The 23,861-nt window shown below is 41.6% G+C and overlaps 1 protein-coding gene across 5 annotated transcripts in view; it reads left to right on the top strand.

The window, feature by feature from the left end:
- The window catches only part of SLC25A17 (solute carrier family 25 member 17), a 65,448-nt gene that overhangs the window by 1,925 nt on the left and 39,662 nt on the right, over positions 1-23,861 (top strand). For 2 of the 5 annotated variants that reach the window (XM_053582701.1, XM_053582700.1), the window contains exon 2: positions 1,369-1,469. In XM_053582701.1, the coding sequence (XP_053438676.1) occupies positions 1,431-1,469 (39 nt within the window). In that variant the 5' untranslated portion in view covers positions 1,369-1,430. Of the gene's footprint in view, positions 1-94; positions 1,470-2,768; positions 2,968-23,861 lie in introns of those variants that run through there. The other 3 variants (XM_053582699.1, XM_053582698.1, XM_053582702.1) reach the window with 3 other exon arrangements.

The following is a 23,861-nucleotide window of genomic DNA, read 5'->3' on the forward strand; positions in this document are numbered from 1 at the left end:
AAGTAAAAAAGGACTATACTTAACTGTGCTTTGAACTTTTTTCAAAAATTAAAAATTTTCTCAGCACACCTAAGATCCGCTTGTGGCACACTGGCTGTAAAACACTGCAAGGAACAGAAATGCATGGCAAGCCCAAAAATAAGGGCAAAAAAATGCTAATTTTAAAAGTTAAGGAACACTAATTCTAAACATTTCTATATGTGCCAATATTCACAATTACTGTATCATACTTACTAGAGCTCATACAGTTTGGGGAGGAAAAAACCCTGAATAGACAAAGTGGATAACAACTGTTAGGTCATACTGAATTCAATTTGCTTTATAAAGCCTATCAATTGGCAAACATTTTGGAAGTTTGGAAATTTAATGAAACATTTTGTATAGTATTGATGGAAAATCCATGGTTTCCTATGAAGTTGACCAGGCTGGGTACAGTGGCTCACACCCGCAATCCTAACATTCTGGGAGGCCGCGTCAGGTGGATTGCTTGAGATCAGGAATTTGAGACCAGCCTGAGCAGGAGTGACACCCTGTCTCTAAACATAGCCAGGCATTGTGGCACACACCTCGGTCTCAACTACTTGGAGGCAGAGACGGGGGGATCACGTCCAAGAGTTTGAGGTTGTGAGCTATGAAATCAGCACTGTACCAGGGGTACAAAGTGAGACTTGTTTCAAGTTGTTGAGCAGTAAGTTTTGACATTTGGTGAAGTCCTAATTATAGAAATACAGTTCTGAGAAGTGAGGTAATTAGTATAGACATGTATATGATGCTCTGAAAATCTATGCATTTGATTAAAATCAAGCATATTCACCCACATCACTAAGATAATTTCAGGTTGCAGGTAAGTTACTTGAGCATAGTTTAGTCCAGTGAAAAAAGCAGCATATATGAAATGGTGACTCCTAGCTAGGTTCCTTTAACTGTTTACAGAAGGGCCCTAAAGTTTTAAAGTACTGTTCATGTCGTATCAAGGGGTTTGATACATAACACAATTCAGAGAACCCTCTGTAAGGGAAAGAATATGTAATTATAAATATTTAGACATAAAAGTTGGTGTGTATTTAGAATGAAAAGTAATTTTTAACATCAGATCTCTCAACTTCAGAGATATTCCATTTAATAACAGTCTGATTTTGGCTGCATACTCTGGTTGCTTTCAATGACAACGATTTTATAGTGTTTTCAGTATAATTTAATCTTTAGTTGATCAAAAATATTTTTTGGTAGCTCATGTGCCCCCCCAAATCAAAACGTATGATCTATTATGTTTTTGACAGCAAGCTTCCAGTTGGTTGGGAGTCAATTAGAAGTGAGTCCTTTACTTAAACTTTGCAACTAACTAACCAACTTGTCTCTACATTCCAGTCCTCAAAATCCCGTCTTCATTTGACTTTTGGTCTTGCTATTGCATGTCATGACCTGATGAAATGGTGGGAGTATTCCTGGAGGCCATTCATACAACAGAACAGCTAGGCAGTAATTTAACTGTATAAAAAGCCCAACCTATTGTGTCCCCAACTATCCTTTTACTTAGCTTATAGTCACCGCAGCACTCCTCTAAATTGAGAAGTATCTAAATGGAGTTTAGTATCTGCCAATTTTGTGAAAACATGATCAAGTTAAACATTGTTAGGGACCCTCTCCCAGGGATTAGTTGTGATAATGGGCATAAAAAACAACCTGGGATGTAGAAAGTGTTTAAAGAATCATTGAGGGGCCGGGTGCAGTGGCTCATTCCTATGTAATTCCAGCACTTGGGAGGTGGAGACCGTGTGTGCCACCAGCGTAACAACAGCAAGATCCCTGTCTAAAAAAAAATCAGTGCTTGGGAGGCTGAGGCAAGAGAATCGCATAAGCCCAGGAGCTGGAGGTCGCTGTGAGCCGTGTGACGCCACGGCACTCTACCCGAGGGCGGTACAGTGAGACTGTCTCTACAAAAAAAAAAAAAAAAAAAAAACATAAAAATAAATCAGCTTAATGGTGGTACTCCTTAATCTTGGTTAGGCTGGAAGCTGAGGCAGAACGATCACCAAAAGTATCATAAAAGCAAATATGCTGGTTCTGAACTTTGGTAGACGTGACAGTGGTGTCCCAGTAAAGTGAAGTCTATGACGAACATCCTGAAACAGCGTGCCTCACAATATGATAGAAGTTGAATGTGGTTTCTTTAATTCCATGTAGTTTCACTTTGTAACTTGGAAAAAAATGTTTTTCTTCAGTACTTTGTAAAGTATATTTACATAAATTAGCTTTAATATTCTTCATAGCAAGTGAGGTTATTAACACTGTCACTTCACACATGAGGGAGACAGAGGTTATGTGACTTTTCATAATTGTCAACTAGGCTCTCAATTGGATCTGATCATTTTAATCTAACATTTGAGTTCTCTTCCCCCCACACACCAGGGATTTTCCAAAGAGAAAACCTTCCCTGCCAAAAACCAATATTTGTTTCCAAAGTGTGACTTCTGAAATAGAGGTAGAAAAAAATAAGTCGCCGAAGAACAGGAAGATTGTAGTTCCACGCGCCTCCATTCTTCGCTGTCACCGGCATCAAAGGAGGCCACTAGGATTTCTGAGAAGGCAGGACAGGCCAGATTCCGGAACGCCATACAACTTGGTTAAGTCGGGGGAGCCCGGGGCCCGCCCCAGCGAGGACCGAGCTGCCCCGCCCCGAGCTCGCCCGCCGGCCAATCGGCGTCCGGGGGCGTTCCCAAGCCGGCTTTACCGCCCGGGCGGCGGCAGTCCCCGGCGACAGAGGGCGCCCCGGAAGCGCTTCTTCTGGGGGCGGGGACGAGGCAAAGGTGGGGCTTGCGGCGCTCACGCTCTGTGCTCTGGCGCTCGGCTGCTCACTCCGCCGGCCGCTGCATCTGCGGGTGAAGTGTGCTGAGTGTTCGCGGAGCCGCGCCCATGTCCTCCGTGCTGTCCTACGAAAGCCTGGTCCACGCGGTGGCCGGAGCCGTGGTAAGGCGGGCCGCAGCGGTGCGCGGGGTTTCTCTGGGGCCAGTCCCGGAATATGGCTGCGGGGTTGCTGTGAGGGAGACACCGGGTGGGGTGGGGTCTTCTGTCTTAACTGTAGGGCAAAGAGGAATGGGCATAGGCAGAAAGTTGCAGGAACAATTTGGGGTGAGTGCTGACACTCCGCCCTCGTCCCTGACCGCCTCGAAACTGGGATATGGACGGCAGTGGTCACACAAGCCCACGGACAGCTGGGGAGGAGAAACTTGCTGTTTTCTTTGCCTTCTGAAGTTTAAGGCCAACCCACCCCCACCGCACTTAGAAAATTCCTCACTAGGTTGGAGGTGAAGGTAGGTGTGAAACTTAAATGCCTATTCTCACACACCATGCCTAGTAGGACAACTCTGGCCGCGCTACTGGCAGAAGATAGGTGTTTGGGGTGTTTTGCTTTTTGCGTGTGTGGTTTTTTTCTTTTTCTTTTCTTTTTTTTTTTTTTAGAAACAAGAGTCTCACTTTGTCGCCCTCGATAGAGTGCCGTGGCCTCACAGTTCCAGCCCTTGGGCTTATGAGCTTCTCTTGCCTCAGCCTCCCGCGGTGTTTGGTTTTTTAAAAACTGAGGTCAGGGTTGCCTTCTACTCCCAGTGCGATTTACTGTGAGGTGTGCGCTTGGTTCTCAGGCTTCAGGATATCTAGGTTCCATTTGACACCCCTTTCCTTGAAACTTTCTGCTCTTGGCTTGAATAACTTCCCTCTGGTTCTTTTTTTTTATTGTTGGGGATTCATTGAGGGTACAAGAAACCAGGTTACACTGATTGCATTTGTTAGGTAAAGTCCCTCTTAAAATCGTGTCTTGCCCCCAAAAGATGTGGCACACACCAAGGCCCCACCCCCCTCCCTCCTTCCCTCTCTCTGCTCTTCCTTTCCCCACCCCTCCCTCCTTCTTTCTCTCTGTGCTGTCCCCTTCCCCCACCCCCACCATGTCCTTAATTGTCCTCATATCAAAATTGAGTACATAGGATTCATGCTTCTCCATTCTTGTGATGCTTTACTAAGAATAATGTCTTCTACTTCCATCCAGGTTAATACGAAGGATGTAAAGTCTCCATTTTTTAAATAGCTGAATAGTATTCCATGGTAAACATATACCACAGCTTGTTAATCCATTCCTGGGTTGGTGGGCATTTAGGCTGTTTCCACATTTTGGCGATTGTAAATTGGGCTGCAATAAACAGTCTAGTGCAAGTGTCCTTATGATAAATTCCCTCTGGTTCTTTTCTTATCTCCTATTGCTCCTTCTCTTATCCCTCACCATCAGCGCGCACCTGCACCTGTAGCAGTTAGAATCACTGTGACTTCAGAGGATCATCACTGAATCCTCTCTTTAGCTCTGTGTTCTGTGTAAACTAATCCCAGCTTCCCCATTTGTTGTCTAGCAGGCCTATAAACCTCACTTTCCTAATCTGTAAGGTGGGGGAAATGATATCTACCCCACAGAGTTTTTTTGAGAATTAGATGACACAATATTTCATAAAAATGCCTGGTTCAAAAGACCTGGTTCATTCAGTTCAACTGGAAGAGCCTTTCAGTCAGTGTAAAGGTCTGAGATGGAAGCTTCCTCGATTTGCCTAAAGATGGGCATGGAGGCGTGTATGGTGGGAATGAAAAGAACAAAGAGGTAGATAGGCAGGGAGGAGAAAGAACTAGCTGTTGAAATTGGTGATATACATTTTAAACATGATTGCCCTGGCTGCTCTTTTGAGAATAGAGTGTAAAAGACAATTGTCCGGCAGATATGATGCTATCTTGAAACAGGATGATAGCAGTTGTAGTGGTGAGAAATGATCATTGACCTGGAATATATAAGATTATGGCTAGTTAACTTGAAGGGTTTTTGACTTGAGTGACTGAAATAATGGTGTTCCCATTTATGGAGATAGAAAAAGCTGTGAAGGAGCAGATTTCACAGAGAAGATGAATTTGGCTTTGGTTTTGAACTATAGTTTGAAATGCCTGAGAGTAGTCATGAAACTAATTGATTAGGTCCCCAAAGAAGTGAGCATGGACTGAGAGAAAAATCTCAATGAGTGAGCCTTGGAGCAGGCTAACATTATCAGGATGGAGAAATACGATCACATCTATAAAAAGAGGCAGAGGAAGCACCAGTACTGCAGGAAGAAAACTAAGAGAGTAGTGTTCTGCATACCAGATGAAGAAAGTGTTTCAGGGAGAAGGATGTAGACCACCTGGTTCAGAAGCTGCTGATGAATCAGGTAAGGTGAGGACTGAGAATTATCTGAAAATGTATTATGTTGATAAATCCAGTGGTGAGTTGAAAGACTATTTTGAGATGAAAAGACGGAAAGTGTTAGTTTCTTTTCTTTTCTCTCAGTAAATGCACTTCATTTAATACTTCTTTTGAGTGCATTCTATGTGGATCACTGTTTACGATGTTTACATTTCATGTTGCTAGTTCACTTCCTTCCAGGTTGTATGCTCTCTGACATTGTGATGTTAAGCATATATATACACACACACATATATTTTGAGACAGAGTCTGACTCTGTTGCTGAGGCTAGTGGCATAGCCTAGCTCACCTCAAACTCCTGAGATCCTGCCAAACCCTCCCTAGTAGCTAGGACTGCAGGTGCCTGCCACAATGCCTAGCTAATTTTTCCATTTCGTAGTAGAGATTGGTCTCGATTTTGCTCAGGCTGGTCTTGGTCTCCTGATCTCGATTGATCTTTACACCTCCCAGAGTGCTAGGTTTACAAGTGTGAGGCACCTAATTATATACACACTTACTTAAAAAATTAAAATAGTAGCTTTAAGTGTCCTGTGGCACACCTTAGGATAATTACAGATAATCCTGAGTATCTCCAAATCAGAATTACATTAGTTCAGGAAGATGCTGTGTCTCCAGCTGCTAATTATTATTATTATTTTTTCAGACTCAAGCTGTCACCCTGGATAGAGTACTATGGCATCACAGCTCACAGCAACCTCAAATTCTTAGGCTTAAGCAATTCTCATGCCTCAGCCTCCCAGATAGCTGCGACTACAGGCCCCCATCACAATGCCCAGCTTTTTTTTTTTTGGCCAGGGCTAGGTTTGAACCCACCACCTCCGGCATATGGGACCGGCGCCCTACTCCTTGAGCTACAGGCACCACCCTCAGCTTTTTTTTTTTTATTGCAGTTGTCACTGTTGTTTTAGCTGGCCCAGGTCAGGTTTGAACTCACCACCCAGTTGCTAATTATATGATATATTCAGTGCCTTCATGTTTAACCCTTTGACTATTCTCAGAAATAAAACATGCCGGTTGAGGCCTGCAGGATCACAGTAACCGTTAGGATAAAGGGTGTTATTGTGAAAATACAACACTCCTAACAGTAAGAAATATGAATCCTTTTGATGATTTTTGTGAAACTTTCTCTTTGTATTTGCAAAATGGACAATACCTATAAGGTGTCATCGACACCAAATGAACATCTTGTATTGAACTAAAAGCATTATTCCAATCGAAAGAACATCTTGTTTGAATGCCTATAGGCATTGTTTCTCAGTCAAAAGGTTAAATAATTCTTTTTTTTTATTGTTGGGGATTCATTGAGGGTACAATAAGCCAGGTTACACTGATTGCAATTGTTAGGTAAAGTCCCTCTTGCAATCATGTCTTGCCCCCATAAAGTGTGACACACACCAAGGCCCCACCCTCCTCCCTCCGTCCCTCTTTCTGCTTTCCCCCCCATAACCTTAATTGTCAAAGGTTAAATAATTCTGAAAAATTCTAGTATAATTAGATTTATAATTTTATTATTTTTGATTCTCATTAGATCAGCTTTGAAAGGTAGATTTTTGTCTGTAGAAATGTACATTTGTAAATAAAAGGGATTTTCTTATTCTAGAATATGAAAAATGCTGTTGTTGAAATGGCCTGGAGTTATTTAGACACTGAAACAGACATTGGAATTTTATTTAATTATTATTTGTTTGAGACAGCCTCAAGCTGTCACCCTGGGTAAGAGTGCTTGACATCACAGCTCACAGCAACCTCCAACTCCTGGACTTAAGCGATTTTCTTGCCTCAGCCTCCCAAGTACTTGAACTACAGGCGCCCACCACATCGCCCTATTTTTGGTTGTAGTTGTCCTTGTTTGGCAGGCTCGGGCTGGATTCGAACCCATCAGCTCTTGTGTAAATGTCTGGCAGCTATAGGCACCAACCCAAGACATTGGAATTTTAATGTTAATAATTAATCACCAACATGGGGGTAGGGGCTTCTTTTTTCCTTATTGCTTTTTAATTTTTTTTTTTTTGAGATGGAGTTTTACTATGTCGCCCTCCATAGCTCACAGCAACCTCAGACTCTTGGGCTTAAGCAATTCTCTTGCCTCAGCCTCCTAAGTAGCTGGAACTACAGGCGCCTGCCACAACACCCAGCTATTTTTTTGTTGCAGTTGTTTAGCTGGCCCAGGCTGGTTTCAAACCCGCCACCCTCAGTGTATGTGGCTGGTGCCATAACCACTGTGCTACGGGTGCCGAGCCCTTTTCAAAATTTTTCATTTGCATAATTTATATTTTAAATTCAAGTACAAATTTATGAACATACTAGATATAGCTGAAGATAGAATTAGTAAACTAAAAGTCACTGTTACCTGATTCTCAAATGCAATGATTGTAATCAGAAAATCATGAAATCTTTTAATTTTGCTAAGAGAAAATAACTTTCTATCCTGCATGTGTATCCTTGTGGTCTCCTTGAGAAGACCTGTTCTTCTAGACCTCACCCTTCTCAGGTATCCTCTCTCACCATATTCAATGGAAATATTTAAAACATGGTTGAAATAAAGACATTTTGACACCATCAAAACCATTTTGTTACTAGCGAGATCCTTACTAGAAGAAATTCTCAAATGTAAGGTATGATGTGGAAGAAGTAATGAAGAGTAGAGACAATGGTAAATACTGTATATGGTTAAATCTAGGCAAACATTAACTATAATGTATTTTCTGAACATAAAAAGAAAATAAATTAGAATTAAAATACATAACAATAATATTATAGCATGAAGTTAGAAAGGAATGAATGGCATTTAATTTGGATTGTTTGGGAGGAGGGCAAATGTATTGAATTTTTTTTTTTTTTTTTGAGACAGAGTCTCACTATTGTCACCCTCAGTAGAGCGTTATGGCATCACAGCTCATAGCAACCTTGAACTCTTGGGATTAATTGATTTTCTTTCCTTAGCCTCCCAAGTAGCTGAGACTACAGACGCCCACCACAATGCCTGGCTATTTTTTGGCTGGATTGTCGTTGTTTTGGCAGTCCCGGGCTGGATTCGAACTCGCCAGCTCTGGTGTATGTGGCTAGCACCCTAGCCACTGAGTTACAGGTGCCGAGCCTACAAGAAGGTTTTAAAATAGTAAATGGGATGGAATAAATTCTTTTTTATTTATTTATTTATTTTATTTTTTTATTTTTTGGAATAAATTCTTAAACCAAAGTACAATCAAGTTAGTAATGAATAAAAAGGATCTTTATGAAAAAGAACCTGATGTTTGGAAACACATTTCTGAATAATCAATGTGTTAAAGAAATTACAATGTTAATAAAATATTTAGAACTGAATGATAGCATTGTGCATAGTGTGTATTAAAACTTGTGCATAAACTAAAAACTAAAATCATCATTGAAAAAAATTATAAGCTAGGCATGATGGTTCGTGCTTATAATCCTAGAATTCTGGGAGGCCGAGGCAGATAGATTACTTGAGTTCAGGAGTTCAAGACCAACCTAAGCAAGAGCAAGACCCCATCTCTACTAAAAACAGAAAAACTGTCTGGGCTTGTTGTGCAGAATGCCTGTACTGCCAGCTACTAGGATGGCTGAGGCAAGAAGATTGATTTGAACCCAAGATTTTGAGGTTGCTGTGAGCTATGAGCCATAGTACACTACCCAGGTGACAGAGTAAGACTTTGTTTCAAAAAGAAAAAAAAAAGAAAGAAACAGACTTGGCCCCCGTAGCACAGTGGTTAAGGTGCTAGCTACATACACTGAGGGTAGCAGGTTCGAACTTGGCCTGGGCCAGTGAAACAACAATGACAACTGCAACAAAAAAATAGCTGGGCATTGTGGTGGGCACCTGTAGTCCCAGCTACTTGGGAAGCAGAGGCAAAAGAATCACTTAAGCCCAAGCATTTGGGGTTGCTGTGAGCTGTGATGTCATAGCACTCTACCCAGGGTGACATAGTGAGAGTCTGTTTCAAAAAAAAGGAAAAGAAAAGAAACAAATTAAAGAAGACCTGAATAGGGTGGTGCCTATGGCTCAGTGAGTAGGGCGCCAGCCCCATATACCAAGGGTGGCAGGTTCAGACCCAACCCTGGCCAAACTGCAACAAAAAATAGCCCAGTATTGTGGTGGGCTCCTATAGTCCCAGCTACTCGGGAGTCTGAGGCAAGAGAATTGCCTAAGCCCAGGAGTTGGAAAAAATTGGTGTGAACTGTGTGATGCCATGGCACTCTACCAAGGTGGATAAAGTGAGGCTCTGTTTCTACAAAAAAAAAAAAAAAGTAGCTGGGCGTTGTGGTGGGTGCCTGTAGTCCCAGCTACTTGGGAGGCTGAGGCAAGAGAATTGCCTAAGCCCAAGAGCTGGAGGTTGCTGTGAGATGTGACGCCACGGCACTCTACTGAGGGTGACAAAGTGAGACTCTGTCTCTAAAAAATAATAAAAATAAATAAAATAAAGAAGACCTGAATAAATGGAAAGATATAGCATGTCTTGATTGGAAAACTTAATGTTGTTAAGATGGCAAATACCACTCAAATCTGTAGATATACTTACAATCCCTATCAAAATTCCAGCTTGCTTTTTTGCAGGTAATTTCCAGATTTATCCTAAAATTCATATGCAAATGCCAAAACAATCTCGACAAAGAAGAACAATTTTGGAGGATTCATACTTCCCAATTTCAAAACTTCATACAGGGCCGTGCAGTTGCTCACGTCTATAATCCTAGCACTCTGGGAGGCCGAGGCAGGTGGATTGTTTGAGCTCAGGAGAGCTCAAGACCAGCCTGAGCAAGAGTGAGACCCCGTCTCTAAAAATATCTGGACATTGTAATAGGTGCCTATAGTCCCAGCTACTTGGGAGGCTGAGGCAAGAGAATCACTTGAGCCCAAGAGTTTGAGGTTGCTGTGAGCTATGACTTCATGGCACTCTACCAAGGGTGACAAAATCAGACTGTATCTCAAAAACAAAAAAAAACCATAACAGAACTTCATACAAAGCTACAGTAATCAAGAGAAATTGGTACTGGCATAAGGATAGGTAATATAGATCAATCAAATAGAATTGAGAGTCCAAAAGATTAACTCTCAGTTTTTCATTCAACTGATTTTTGGCAAGGATGCTAAGACACATCAATGGGTAAATCGTCTTCAATAAGTAGTACAAGGACAGTGGATATTCATATGCAAAGGAATTAAGTTGACATTCACACTTACCTCACTCCATACTCAAAAATTAACACCAAGGGGCGGCGCCTGTGGCTCAGTCGGTAAGGCGCCGGCCCCACATGCCGAGGGTGGCGGGTTCAAACCCGGCCCCGGCTGAACTGCAACCAAAAAAATAGCTGGGCATGGTGGCGGGCTCCTGTCGTCCCAGCTGCTCGGGAGGCTGAGGCAAGAGAATCGCTTAAGCCCAGGAGTTGGAAGTTGCTGTGAGCTGTGTGATGCCATGGCACTCTACCCGAAGGGCATAATGTGACACTCTGTCTCTACAAAAAAAAAAAAAAAAAATTAACACCAAGTTAGCCACAGACTTAACTGTAAGAATTAAAACTACAAAACTCTTAGATGAAAATTTAGGCATAATGACCTTTATTAAGCAATGGTTTTCTATGTGTGGTGCCCAAAACACAAGCAATAAAGAAAAATATTACTTTTTTTTTTGCAGTTTTTTTGGCCGGGGCTGGGTTTGAACCCACCACCTCTGGCATATGGGGCTGGCGCCCTACTCCTTTGAGCCACAGGCGCCGCCCCATAAAGAAAAATATATGTTATATTTTATCTACATTTAAAACTGTTGTACTTCAAAGACGCTATCAAAAAACATGAAGATGGAATGGGAGAAAATATTTCCAAATCATATCTGATAAGGATCTGCTATTCGGAATATATAAAGAACGCATATATCTTGAATAGAAAGGCAACCTAGACTTGTGTGGCGCTGGTCCATGCATGAATGGGTTAAATGTCAGCCCTGTGCTTCTGATGCCAACTGTGGGCTAATTCTTGGCCCACTTGTCTATTGCAGTATCAACATGTTACGATACTGACCCATGCCAATCTGGCTACTGGAATACCCAGTAATAAAGTGAAATAGTCCAAGTTCTGCAGCACAAGATGGCTACATTGACCTTCACTTTAAGAAAAATCCCTCCAAGATGCCTTATAAGGGCTTTGCACTTGATACTGAGCTGTTTTTGATTGGTGTGTTTTTCGTTGTCACGGGCTGCTTCTTTCCTGTGGGCCTACATCAGCAAAGGATTCCAGTCCTGATCATTGGCATTCTGGTGTTCCTGCTGGGATTTTACCTTACCCTCTGCACATTGTCTACTGTGTATCCAAAGGCTGCTGGAGTTAACTTCTATGATAATGTTCCAGACTTTGATGACTAGCACCCACTACAGCTGTGAGGAGAGCCACAGTGGAACTGTGCCCAGCTTACAGATACTGAGCAGAACCTCTGGCTAAGAGCTAAGGAATTCTACAGTTTGCAGATGTTTAACAAAACAGTGGCCAGATTTTGTGGGTCCATTTCAAAGATGTTAGCTGTGCTTAAATTAGCAAATTGAGACATGCTCTGTTTTTCATTTCCTGACCCTGGCAAAAGTTCCTCACAGGTTTTTCCACAGGAACATATATATATCATAGAGTAATGTCAGTGTTAGTTGTCAGGAGGTTATTCGGTAATGGAAAGTGTTGCTGCTACCATCCCCTTTAGAGTTGAATGTTTCTTATAAAATGGTCTTCACTGTCAATTTGTTCTTATTGCATATGGAAGGATGCAGTATAGTTAATTTCTTATTACTAAGTAATTTATTTTAAAAATAAGTATCAGGTTGGCCTCAGTGGCTCACACCTGTAATCCCATTACTTTAGGAGGCTGAGGTGGGCGGATTGTCTGAGATCACAAGTTCGAGACCAGGCTGAGCTAGAGTGAGACCCGTCTCTAAAAAATAGCCATGTGTTGTGGTGGGTACCTATAGTCCCAGCTACTTGGAGGCTGAGGCAAGTGAATCAGTTGAGCCCAAGAGTTAGAGGTTGCTGTGAGCTACGATGCCAGAACACTCTACTGGGGGTGACAAAGTGAGACTCTGTCTCAAAAATAAATTAATTAAAAAATAAAAAAAGTGGATGGTGCCTGTGGCTCAAGGGAGTACGGCGCTGGCCCCATATGCTGGAGGTGGCGGGTTCAAGCCCAGCCCCGGCCAAAAACTGCAAAAAAAAAAAAAAGTATCTTACCCCCATACGTACCAGTACCTTCATGTTCTAGTGGATGACCTTGGTTAAATCAAGTATCAGAGTGGGTATAGCTGTAATATTTTGTATATATATATATCGGTTATTTTTTTTGTTTTGTTCTGTTTTTTTAGACAGAGTCTCATTGTGTCACCCTAGCTAAAGTTCAGTGGCATCATCATAGCTCACTGCAACCTCAAACTCCTGGGCTCAAGCAGTTCTCCCACCTCAGCCTCCCAGAGCGCTAGGTAGGATCAGAGAGGTGTGAGTCACCACACCCAGTTAATATATCCGTAATTTTTTTAACTTGCCTTTTCATTTATAGCAACAAGGAACTTTTTAAACTACAGACCAAGTTTGAAAATGTAAACAATTTTTTTTTTTTGTAGAGACAGAGTCTCACTTTATGGCCCTCAGTAGAGTGCCGTTGCCTCACACAGCTCACAGCAACCTCCAACTCCTGGGCTTAAGCGATTCTCTTGCCTCAACCTCCTGAGTAGCTGGGATTACAGGCGCCCGCCACAACGCCCGGCTATTTTTTGGTTGCAGTTTGAACCCGCCACCCTCGGTATATGGGGCCGGCGCCTTACCGAGAAAATGTAAACAATTTTTTTTTTTTTTTGTAGAGACAGAGTCTCACTTTATGGCCCTCGGTAGAGTGCCGTGGCGTCACACAGCTCACAGCAACCTCCAACTCCTGGGCTTAAGCGATTCTCTTGCCTCAGCCTCCCGAGTAGCTGGGACTACAGGCTCCCGCCACAACGCCCGGCTATTTTTTGGTTGCAGTTCGGCCGGGGCCGGGTTTGAACCCGCCACCCTCGGTATATGGGGCCGGCGCCTTACCGACTGAGCCACAGGCGCCGCCCAAATGTAAACAATTTTTAAGGCATGAAACAATAAAAATCCTCAAAGAAAGCATAGGAAAAACACTGGAAGATATTGGCCTGGGGAAAGACTTCATGAAGAGACTGCCATGGCAGTTGCACCAACAACAAAAATAAACAAATGGGACTTCATTAAACTGAAAAGCTTCTGTACAGCGAAGGGGACAACAACCAAAGCAAAGAGACAACCTACACAATGGCAAAGGATATTTGCATATTTTCTTTTTTTTTTTTTTTTTTATTGTTGGGGATTCATTGAGGGTACAATAAGCCAGTTACACTGATTGCAATTGTTAGGTAAAGTCAATATTTGCATATTTTCAATCAGACAAAAGCTTGATAACTAGGATCTATAGAAAACTCAAATTAATCCACATGAAAAAAGCCAACAATCTCATATATCAATGGGCAAGAGACATGAGTAGAACCTTCTCTAAAGATGACAGACGAATGGCGAACAAACATATGAAAAAATGTTCATCATCTCTATATATTAGAGAAATGCAAATCAAAACCACCCTGAGATACCATCTAACCCCAGTGAGAATGGTCCACATCACAAAATCTCAAAACTGCAGATGCTGGCGTGGATGTGGAGAGAAGGGAACACTTTTACACTGCTGGTGGGACTGCAAACTAGTACAACCTTTCTGGAAAGAAGTATGGAGAAACCTCAAAGCACTCAACCTAGACCTCCCATTTGATCCTGCAATCCCATTACTGGGTTATCTACCAAGAAGGAAAAAAATCCTTTTATCATAAGGACACTTGTACTAGACTGTTTATTGCAGCCCAATTTACAATCGCCAAAATGTGGAAACAGCCTAAATGCCCACCAACCCAGGAATGGATTAACAAGCTGTGGTATATGTTTACCATGGAATACTATTCAGCTATTAAAAAAATGGAGACTTTACATCCTTCGTATTAACCTGGATGGAAGTGGAAGACATTATTCTTAGTAAAGCATCACAAGAATGGAGAAGCATGAATCCTATGTACTCAATTTTGATATGAGGACAATTAATGACAATTAAGGTCATGGGTGGGGGAAGGAGGGAGAGGAGTGGGGCCTTGGTGTGTGTCACACCTTCTGGGGGCAAGACATGATTGCAAGAGGGACTTTACCTAACAAATGCAATCAGTGTAACCTGGAAAAAAAAAAATGTAAACACTTCTGTTTATCAACCTTGGCCTATCTAGATCTCCAGGAGGTTGAATATAACTTGGGTCATTCTATCCTTTGTAGAGCAGATGTTCTGCATACCATGCCTTTAAGGACTGACCTTTTGGCTGTTTCCTAATGAGAAATAGAGGTAAACGTTGTTATTTAGAGTTTATAACTCTGTTGCTACACCTTGTGTTATTACATCATTCTGCTAATGACCCTAAGACTCAGCCTACATCCCTAGAGAACTTGATTGCTTTAGGCTTATTCTGTTTCCTAGCTTGCAAAAAGTGACTTAGATTCAAAAGAACCAAAAAGTTGAAATCCAAAAAAAAAAAAGGAATAAAAAGGTAGCCCAACTGAAAAATGAACAAGGATTTGAATAGACATTTCTGTAACACAAGAAAAGATGCTCTATAGCAGGGGTCCTCAAACTGCGGCCCACGGGCCACATGAGGCGGTGTGATTGTATTTGTTCCCGTTTTGTTTTTTTAAGTCAAAATAAGATATGTGCAGTGTGCATAGGAATTTGTTCATAGTTTATTTTTTTTATTTTTTAGTAGAGACAGAGTTTCACTTTATTGCCCTCGGTAGAATGCTGTGGCGTCACACAGCTCACAGCAACCTCCAACTCCTGGGCCTAGGCGATTCTCCTGCCTCAGCCTCCCGAGTAGAGCTATTTTTTTTAACTATAGTCCGGCCCTCCAATGGTCTGAGGGACCGTGAATTGGCCCCCTGTTTAAAAAGTTTGAGGACGCCTGCTCTACAGCCTTTGTCTTTAGGGAGGTGTGATACAAAACCACAGTGTGACCAGGTGAAGAAGCAGCATATACATACATGTCTGTAGTCTCAGCTAATCAGGAGGCTGAGGCCGGAGGATCACTGAGGCCTAGGATTTCAAGGCTAGACTGGGCAACATAGCAAGGCCCTATTTCTAAAAATAAAGAAACTTAAATAATTAAAGAAAAGGAGGTCTTGAACTAAATCAAGAGCTTCTACTAAAACATACATAACATGGGTGGCGCCTGTTGCTCAGTGAGTAGGGTGCCGGACCCATATACTGAGGGTGGCAGGTTCGAACCTGGCCCCGGCCAAACTGCAACAAAAAATAGCCGGACGTTGTGGGCACTGGTATCCCAGCTACTCGGGAGGCTGAGGCAAGGGAATCACCTAAGCCCAGAGTGGGAGGTTGCTGTGAGCTGTGATGCTATGGCACTCTACCGAGGGTGACAAAGTGAGACTCTGTCTCTAAAAAAAATAAAATAAAATAAAACATACATGGGGCGGTGCCTGAGGTTCAAAGGAGTAGGGCGCCGGCCCCATATGCTGGAGGTGGCGAGTTCAAACCCAGCCTCGGCCAAAAACTGCAAAAAATAAAAATAAAATAAATAAATAAAACATACATAACAGACATACACACAATGAGATACCACTTCACACCCAGTAGGATGGCTATAGTAAAAAAAAATAAATAAAAATAAAAAAGGGGCGGCGCCTGTGGCTCAGTGAGTAGGGCGCCGGCCCCATATGCCGAGGGTGGCGGGTTCAAACCCAGCCCCGGCCAAACTGCAACAACAAAAAAAAAATAGCCAGGCGTTGTGGCGGGCGCCTGTAGTCCCAGCTGCTCGGGAGGCTGAGGCAGGAGAATCGCGTAAGCCCAAGAGTTAGAGGTTGCTGTGAGCCGTGTGACGCCACGGCACTCTACCCGAGGGCGGTACAGTGAGACTCTGTCTCTACAAAAAAAATAAATAAAAATAAAAAAGATAATGATGTGAGGATATGAAGAAATTAAAACACTCAAACTTTACTGATGAGAATATAAAATGTTGCAGCTGCTATGGAAACAGTTTGGCAGTTCTTCAAAATATTAAACAGAGTTATCGTGAACCAGCAATTCCATTCCTAAGTGGATTGAAAACATCCATATAAAAAAAGTTCATAGCAGCATTATTCATAATAGCCCTAAAGTGGAAAAAACTCAGATGTCTACCAGCTGATGAATGAATGAACAAAATGTGATCTATCCATACAATAGAATATTTTTCAACTGTAAAATGAAACGAAATCCTAGTACATACTACATCCTGCAACAGGAAGAACCTTGAAAGAAGCTAGTCACAAAAGGGCAAATATTGTTGATTCCATTTATATGAAATGTCCAGAATAGGCAAAATAGACACAAAAAATAAGTCGTTACCAGGGGCCGGAAAGGGGAATAACTGCTTATTGGGTAAAAACAGACTTATTTTTGAAGTGATGAAAATATTCTGGAATTAGATACTGGTGATGGGTGCACAATTTCATGAATATACTAAAAACACTACATTGAAAAGAAAAACTTGTTGGATCCAGCTAAAATACCTAGCGGAAAGTGAATTGCCTTTCCATCAAGTTTGGAAAGGAAGAAAGACTTAAAATTAATAATCTAAGCATCCATCTCAAGAAGATAAGACCATCCAAATAAACTCAAAGAAAGGAAGCAGAAAGCAATAAAGGTAAGAGAAGAAATTAATGAAAATAAAACCACAAAATGTCCTGGCATGTAGTGTATTTTTAATAATTATTTTTGAATGAATGATAATTTGATTATGAAAAAAAATCAAGGAAAAATGTAATCATCTATTATTGATAAAGATCCCATCCACCCCCTACCAAATGAACAAAAATACGGTATATTGTATATACTGTATATATGCAAAGGTCCAATATTGTATTAATAGGGAGGGAGTGTACTGTATTCCAGGGACTTCCATGTTTTCATTTCTGTCTTTTTTTTTTTGGGTAGAGACAGAGTCTCATTTTATCACCCTTGGTAGAGTGCTGTAGTGTCACAGCTCACAGCAACCTCCAACTCCTGGGCTGAGGCAATTCTCTTGCCTCAGCCTCCTCAGTAGTTAGGACCACAGGCGCCCTATGTTTTCATTTCTGTTCTAGAATTTCCAGCACTTCTGACCTCTTCAAGTTGAAGCCTTTAAGACTTAAAATTCAGCTAATTCAAAGTCAAATTCAGTATTTCTTGCTTCAGATTTGCTCCTTTTGCAGTTTACTGTCTCAGTGACAATAATGTCATCCTGGTTACTTAAACCAGAAATTGGGGTGGTGCCTGTAGCTCAGTGGCTGGCAGATTCAAACCCGGCCGGCTGGCAGGGCTGGCAGGTTCAAACCTGGCCCGGATCTGCTAAACAACAATGACAACTGCAACAAAAACAAAAAAGTAGCCGGGCATTGTGGTGGGCTCCTGTAGTCCCAGCTACTTGAGAGGCTGAGGCAAGAGAATCGCTTAAGCCCAAGAGTTTGAGGTTGCTATGAGGGCAACTGTACCCGGGGAGACAAAGTAAAACTCAAAAAAAAAAAAAAAAAATTACTTGTTCGATAATACTAGTGTTGACCCAAATACCTGAATGAGACCAAAATCTCAGTGGAAGTTTATTAGGCCAAGATTTTGAGAATGTGTCCAGGAAAAACAAACCATGGGGAAGCTGTGGCTGTTTTTCCAAAGGGGAAGGTAAAACTGTTAGCATTTTGGAGGCATTCAGAGGGAAGGAAAAGGGGGATGGTGGTGGTGAGTTAGTGTTATCTTGTTGTAAGGCCCAAGGAATATGCCTTTTACATAAAATCAGGGAGTAAAGGAAGCATCAGTGATGTGGATGTCCCTGGGTAGGTGGAAGAATGTCTGATTTTGTCTTGTCTCCAATCGTTACCTATAAGATAAATTTGGAGTTCATTATTGGTGTGGAATCAAACAGGCTTCAGTTTTAGGTACTAGACATAGAATGTTGTACAACCACCACCTCTATTTCATTTCAAAACTTTTTGAATGAATTAACATGTGTCACACAGTGGAATGTTAGCCATAAAAAGGAATGAAAAACTGATGAATGCTACAAAGTATATGAATGTTAAAAATATGTTGAGGACAGAGAAGCCACAGCTGGGTGTAGTGATACATGCCTGTAGTCCCAGCTGCTTTGGAGTCTGAGGCAGGAGGATTGCTTGAGCCCAGGAGTGAAGTTTGAAGTTACACTGAATGGCCACTGCACTCTAGCCTGACAGCATAGCAAGACCCCGTCTCTTTTTTTGGGGGGGAGAGAGAATCTCACTTTGTCACTCTCAGTAGAGTGCCATGGCATTGTAGCTCATAACAACCTCAAACTCCTGGGCTTAAGCGATTTTCTTGCCTCAGCCTCCCAAGTAGCTGGGACTACAGGTGCCTGCCACAACGCCTGGCTATTTTTAGAGATGGGGCTCTCACTCTTGCTTAGGCTGGTATCGAACCTGTGCGCTCAGGCAATCAGCCCACCTCAGCCTTCCAGAGTGCTGGGATTACATGTGTGAGCCACTGGGCCCTGCCAACACTTGTGTTTTCTAACAAAACCTAGAACAAATCTATGTGTGTGTATCCTCACCTTTATTGGGTTAAAGCTATTAAGATTTTTGTTTCCAGCTCAGCGCCTATAGCTCAGGTGGCTAGGGTGCCAGCCATATATACCAGAGGTGGTGGGTTCAAGCCCAGCCCGGGACTGCCAAACAGCAATGACCACTACAGCCAAAGAATAGCAGGGCATTGTGGTGGGCGCCTGTAGTCCCAGCTACTTGGGAGGCTGCAGCAGGCGAATTGCTTAAGCCCAAAAGAGTTTAAGGTTGCTGTGAGCTATGATGATACGGCACTCTGTGGAGGGCGACATAGTAAGACTCTGTCTCAAAAAAAAAAAAGATAATAATGGCACCTGTAGGGCACCAGCCCCATATGCTGGAGGTGGTGGGTTCCACCCAACCTCTGCCAAAAACTGCAAACAAACCAAAAAAAAAAAAAAAGATTTCTGTTTCCTCTCCACTCTCCACTCACCCACCCCTATCCTGCCTCTGCCTATCTGTTTACTGCTCCTTTTCTCCAGGGACTGTAGTGAACAGAAGGGGTGGATTTCTGACAAAGTAGAACAGTGGTTAGGTAGGGTGGATGTTCCAAGTTATCTTAGGCAAATCTAGGTTCTCATATTCACATTTATTACCTGGGACTGGCACTACCTTTTTCTTTATTTTTATTTTTATTTTATATATATATATTTTTTATTATTAAATCATAGCTGTGTACATTAATGCGAACATGGGGCACCATACACTGGTTTTATAGACCATTTGACACATTTTCATCACACTGGTTAACATAGCCTTCCTGGCATTTTCTTAGTTATTGTGTTAAGACATTTACATTCTACATTTACTAAGTTTCACATATACCCTTGTAAGATGCACCGCAGGTGTAATCCCACCAATCACCCTCCCTCCGCCCCCTTCCCCCCTCCCTCCCCTCCCTTTACCTCTTCCCCCTATTCTTAGGTTATAACTGGGTTATAGCTTTCATGTGAAAGCCGTAAATTAGTTTCATAGTAGGGCTGAGTACATTGGATACTTTTTCTTCCATTCTTGAGATACTTTACTAAGAAGAATATGTTCCAGCTCCATCCACGTAAACATGAAAGAGGTAAAGTCTCCATCTTTCTTTAAGGCTGCATAATATTCCATGGTATACATATACCACAATTTATTAATCCATTCATGGATCGATGGGCACTTGAGCTTTTTCCATGACTTAGCAATTATGAATTGGGCTGCAATAAACATTCTGGTACAAATATCTTTGTTATAATGTGATTTTTGGTTTTCTGGGTATATGCCTAGTAGAGGAATTATAGGATTGAATGGCAGATCTATTTTTAGATCTCTAAGTGTTCTCCAAACATCTTTCCAAAAGGAATGTATTAATTTTCATTCCCACCAGCAGTGTAGAAGTGTTCCCTTTTCTCCACATCCACACCAACATCTCTGGTCTTGGGATTTTCTGATATGGGCTAATCTTACTGGAGTTAGATGATATCTCAAAGTAGTTTTGACTTGCATTTCTCTGATGATTAAAGATGATGAGCATTTTTTCATATGTCTGTAGTCTGTGCACTGTCTTCTTCAGAGAAGCTTCTCTTCAAGTCCCTTGCCCAGCCTGCAATGGGATCACTTGTTCTTTTCTTGCTTATACATTTGAGTTCTCTGTGGATTCTGGTTATTAAACCTTTGTTGGAGACATAACCTGAAAATATCTTCTCCCATTCTGAGGGCTGTTTGCTTGCTTTAATTACTGTGTTCTTGGCTGTGCAGAAGCTTTTCAGTTTGATCAGGTCCCAGTAGTGTATTTTTGAAGCTGCTTCAATTGCCCGGGGGGTCCTCCTCATAGAAACTCACCCAGACCGATTTCTTCAAGGGTTTTCCCTGCACTCTCTTCTAGTATTTTTTTTTTTTTTTTTTTTTTGTAGAGACAGAGTCTCACTGTACCGCCCTCCGGTAGAGAGCCGTGGCGTCACACGGCTCACAGCAACTTCTAACTCTTGGGCTTACGCGATTCTCTTGCCTCAGCTTCCCGAGCAGCTGGGACTACAGGCGCCCGCCACAACGCCCGGCTATTTTTTTGTTGCAGTTTGGCCGGGGCTGGGTTTGAACCCGCCACCCTCGGCATATGGGGCCGGCGCCCTACTCACTGAGCCACAGGCGCCGCCCACTCTTCTAGTATTTTTATTGTTTCATGTTTTAAGTTTAAATCTTTAATCCAGTGAGAGTCTATCTTAGTTAATGGTGAAAGGTGTGGGTCCAATTTCAGCCTTCTACAGGTTGCCAGCCAGTTCACCCAGCACCATTTGTTAAATAGGGAATATTTTCCCCACTGAATGTTTTTAATTGGCTTATCAAAGATCAAATAACGGTAAGTAGCTGGATTCATCTCTTGGTTCTCTATTCTGTTCCAGACATCTACTTCTCTGTTTTTGTGCCAGTACCATGCTGTTTTGATCACTATCGATTTATAATACAGTCTCAGGTCTGGTAGCGTGATTCCTCCTGCTTTGTTTTTATTGCTGAGTAGTGTCTTGGGTATTCGAGGTTTTTTCTGATTCCATATAAAACGAAGTATTATTTTTTCAAGATCTTTAAAGTATGACAGTGGAGCTTTAATAGGGATTGCATTAAAATTGTATATTGCTTTGGGTAGTATGGACATTTTAACAGTGTTGATTCTGGTGGCGCCTGTGGCTCAGTGAGTAGGGCGCCGGCCCCATATGCCGAGGGTGGCGGGTTCAAACCCAGCCCCAGCCAAACTGCAACAAAAAAATAGCTGGGCATTGTGGCGGGCGCCTGTAGTCCCAGCTACTCGGGAGGCTGAGGCAGGAGAATCGCCTAAGCCCAGGAGTTGGAGGTTGCTGTGAGCCATGTGACGCCACGGCACTCTACAGAGGGCAATAAAGTGAAACTCTGTCTCTCCAAACAAAAAAAAAAAACAAAAAAAAACAATGTTGATTCTTCCCAGCCATGAGCATGGTATGTTTTTCTATTTGTTAACATTTTCAGCTATTTCTTTTCTTAGAGTTTCATAGTTCTCTTTATGGAGATCTTTCACGTCCTTTGTTAGATAAACTCCCAAATATTTCATCTTTTTTGGCACTACTGTGAATGGAATAGAGCCCTTAACTGTTTTTTCAGCTTGACTATTGTTGGTATATATAAAGGCTACTGATTTATGAATGTTGATTTTGTAACCTGAGACGCTGCTGTATTCCTTGATCACTTCCAAGAGTTTTGTAGTAGAATCCCTGGTGTTTTCCAGATATACAATCATATCATCTGCGAAGAGTGAAATTTTGATCTCATCTAACCCTATGTGGATATCCTTGATCGCCTTTTCTTCCCTAATTGCAATGGCTAAAACTTCCATTACAATGTTAAAGAGCAGTGGAGACAATGGGCAACCTTGCCTGTTTCCTGATCTGAGTGGAAATGATTTCAATTTAACTCCATTCAATACGATACTGGCTGTGGGTTTGCTGTAGATGGCCTCTATCAGTTTAAGAAATGTCTCTTCTATACCAATTTTCTTAAGTGTTCTGATCATGAAGGGATGCTGGATATTATCAAAAGCTTTTTTGCATCATTGAGAGAATCATACGGTCTTTGGTTTTTAATTTATGTGCTGAATTATACTTATAGATTTACATATATTGAACCAGCCTTGAGACCCTGGGATAAAACCAACTTGGTCATGATGTATACTTTGTTTGATGTGTTGCTGGATTCTGTTTGTTAGGATCTTGTTGAATATTTTTGCATCTATATTCATTAGTGATACTGGTCTATAATTTTCTTTTCTTGTTGGGTCTTTTCCTGGTTTGGGGATCAGGGTGATGTTTGCTTCATAGAACGTGTTGGGTAGTCTTACTTCTTTTTCTACATTTTGAAACAGGTTGAGTAACATAGGTACTAATTCCTCTTTAAAGGTTTGGTAGAATTTTGACGTGAAGCCATCTGGTCCCAGGCTTTTCTTTTTAACAGAGATTTTGTATGGTTGATGCTATTTCAGAACTTGATATGGGCCTGTTCAACATTTCCACTTGATTCTGGCTAAGTCTTGGAAGGTGACATGCTTCCAAGTATTGGTCTATTTCCTTCAGATTTTCATATTTCTGAGAATAAAGTTTCTTGTAATATTCATTACAATTTTTTTAATTTCTGAGGAGTCTGTTGTTATTTCTTCTTTGTCATTTCTGATTGATGAGGTTAGAGATTTTACTCTTTTTTTCCTGGTTAGGTTAACCAAAGGTTTATCTATTTTATTGACCTTTTCAAAAAACCTACTTTTTGATTTACTGATCTGTTGTATAATTCTTTTGTTTTCAATTTCATTTAATTCTGCTCTAATTTTGGTTATTTCTTTTCTTTTACTGGGTTTGGGGTTGGAATGTTCTTCCTTTTCCAGTTGCTTGAGATGTCCCATTAAGTTGTTAACTTCCTCTCTTTCTGTTCTCTTGAGAAATTCTTGCAGTGCTATAAATTTCCCTCTTAGGGCTGCCTTTGCAGTATCCCAAAGGTTCTGAAAATTCTTGTCTTCATTGTCGTTTTGTTCCAAAAATTTGGCAATTTCCTTCTTAATCTCATCTCTGACGCAGCTATCATTCAGCATAAGGTTATTTAACTTCCATGTTTTTGTATGAGTATGCAGATTCCTATTGTTACTAGTTCAACTTTTATTCCATGGTGGTCCAAGAAGATGCAAGGAATAATTTCTGTTCCTTTAAATTTACTGAGGTTAGACTTGTGACCTAAGATGTGATCGATTTTGGAGTATGTTCCGTGGGCTGATGAGAAGTATGTGTATTCAGTTTTGTTGGGATGAAATGTTCTGTAGATGTCTGCTCAATCCAAATGTTGGATGGTTAGGTTTAAATCTAAAATTTCTTTACTCAGCTTCTTATTGGAGGATCGATCCAACACTGCCAAAGGAGTGTTGAA

Source organism: Nycticebus coucang, chromosome 3 (assembly GCF_027406575.1).
Source record: "Nycticebus coucang isolate mNycCou1 chromosome 3, mNycCou1.pri, whole genome shotgun sequence".
In the NCBI taxonomy this organism is placed as follows: domain Eukaryota; kingdom Metazoa; phylum Chordata; class Mammalia; order Primates; family Lorisidae; genus Nycticebus; species Nycticebus coucang.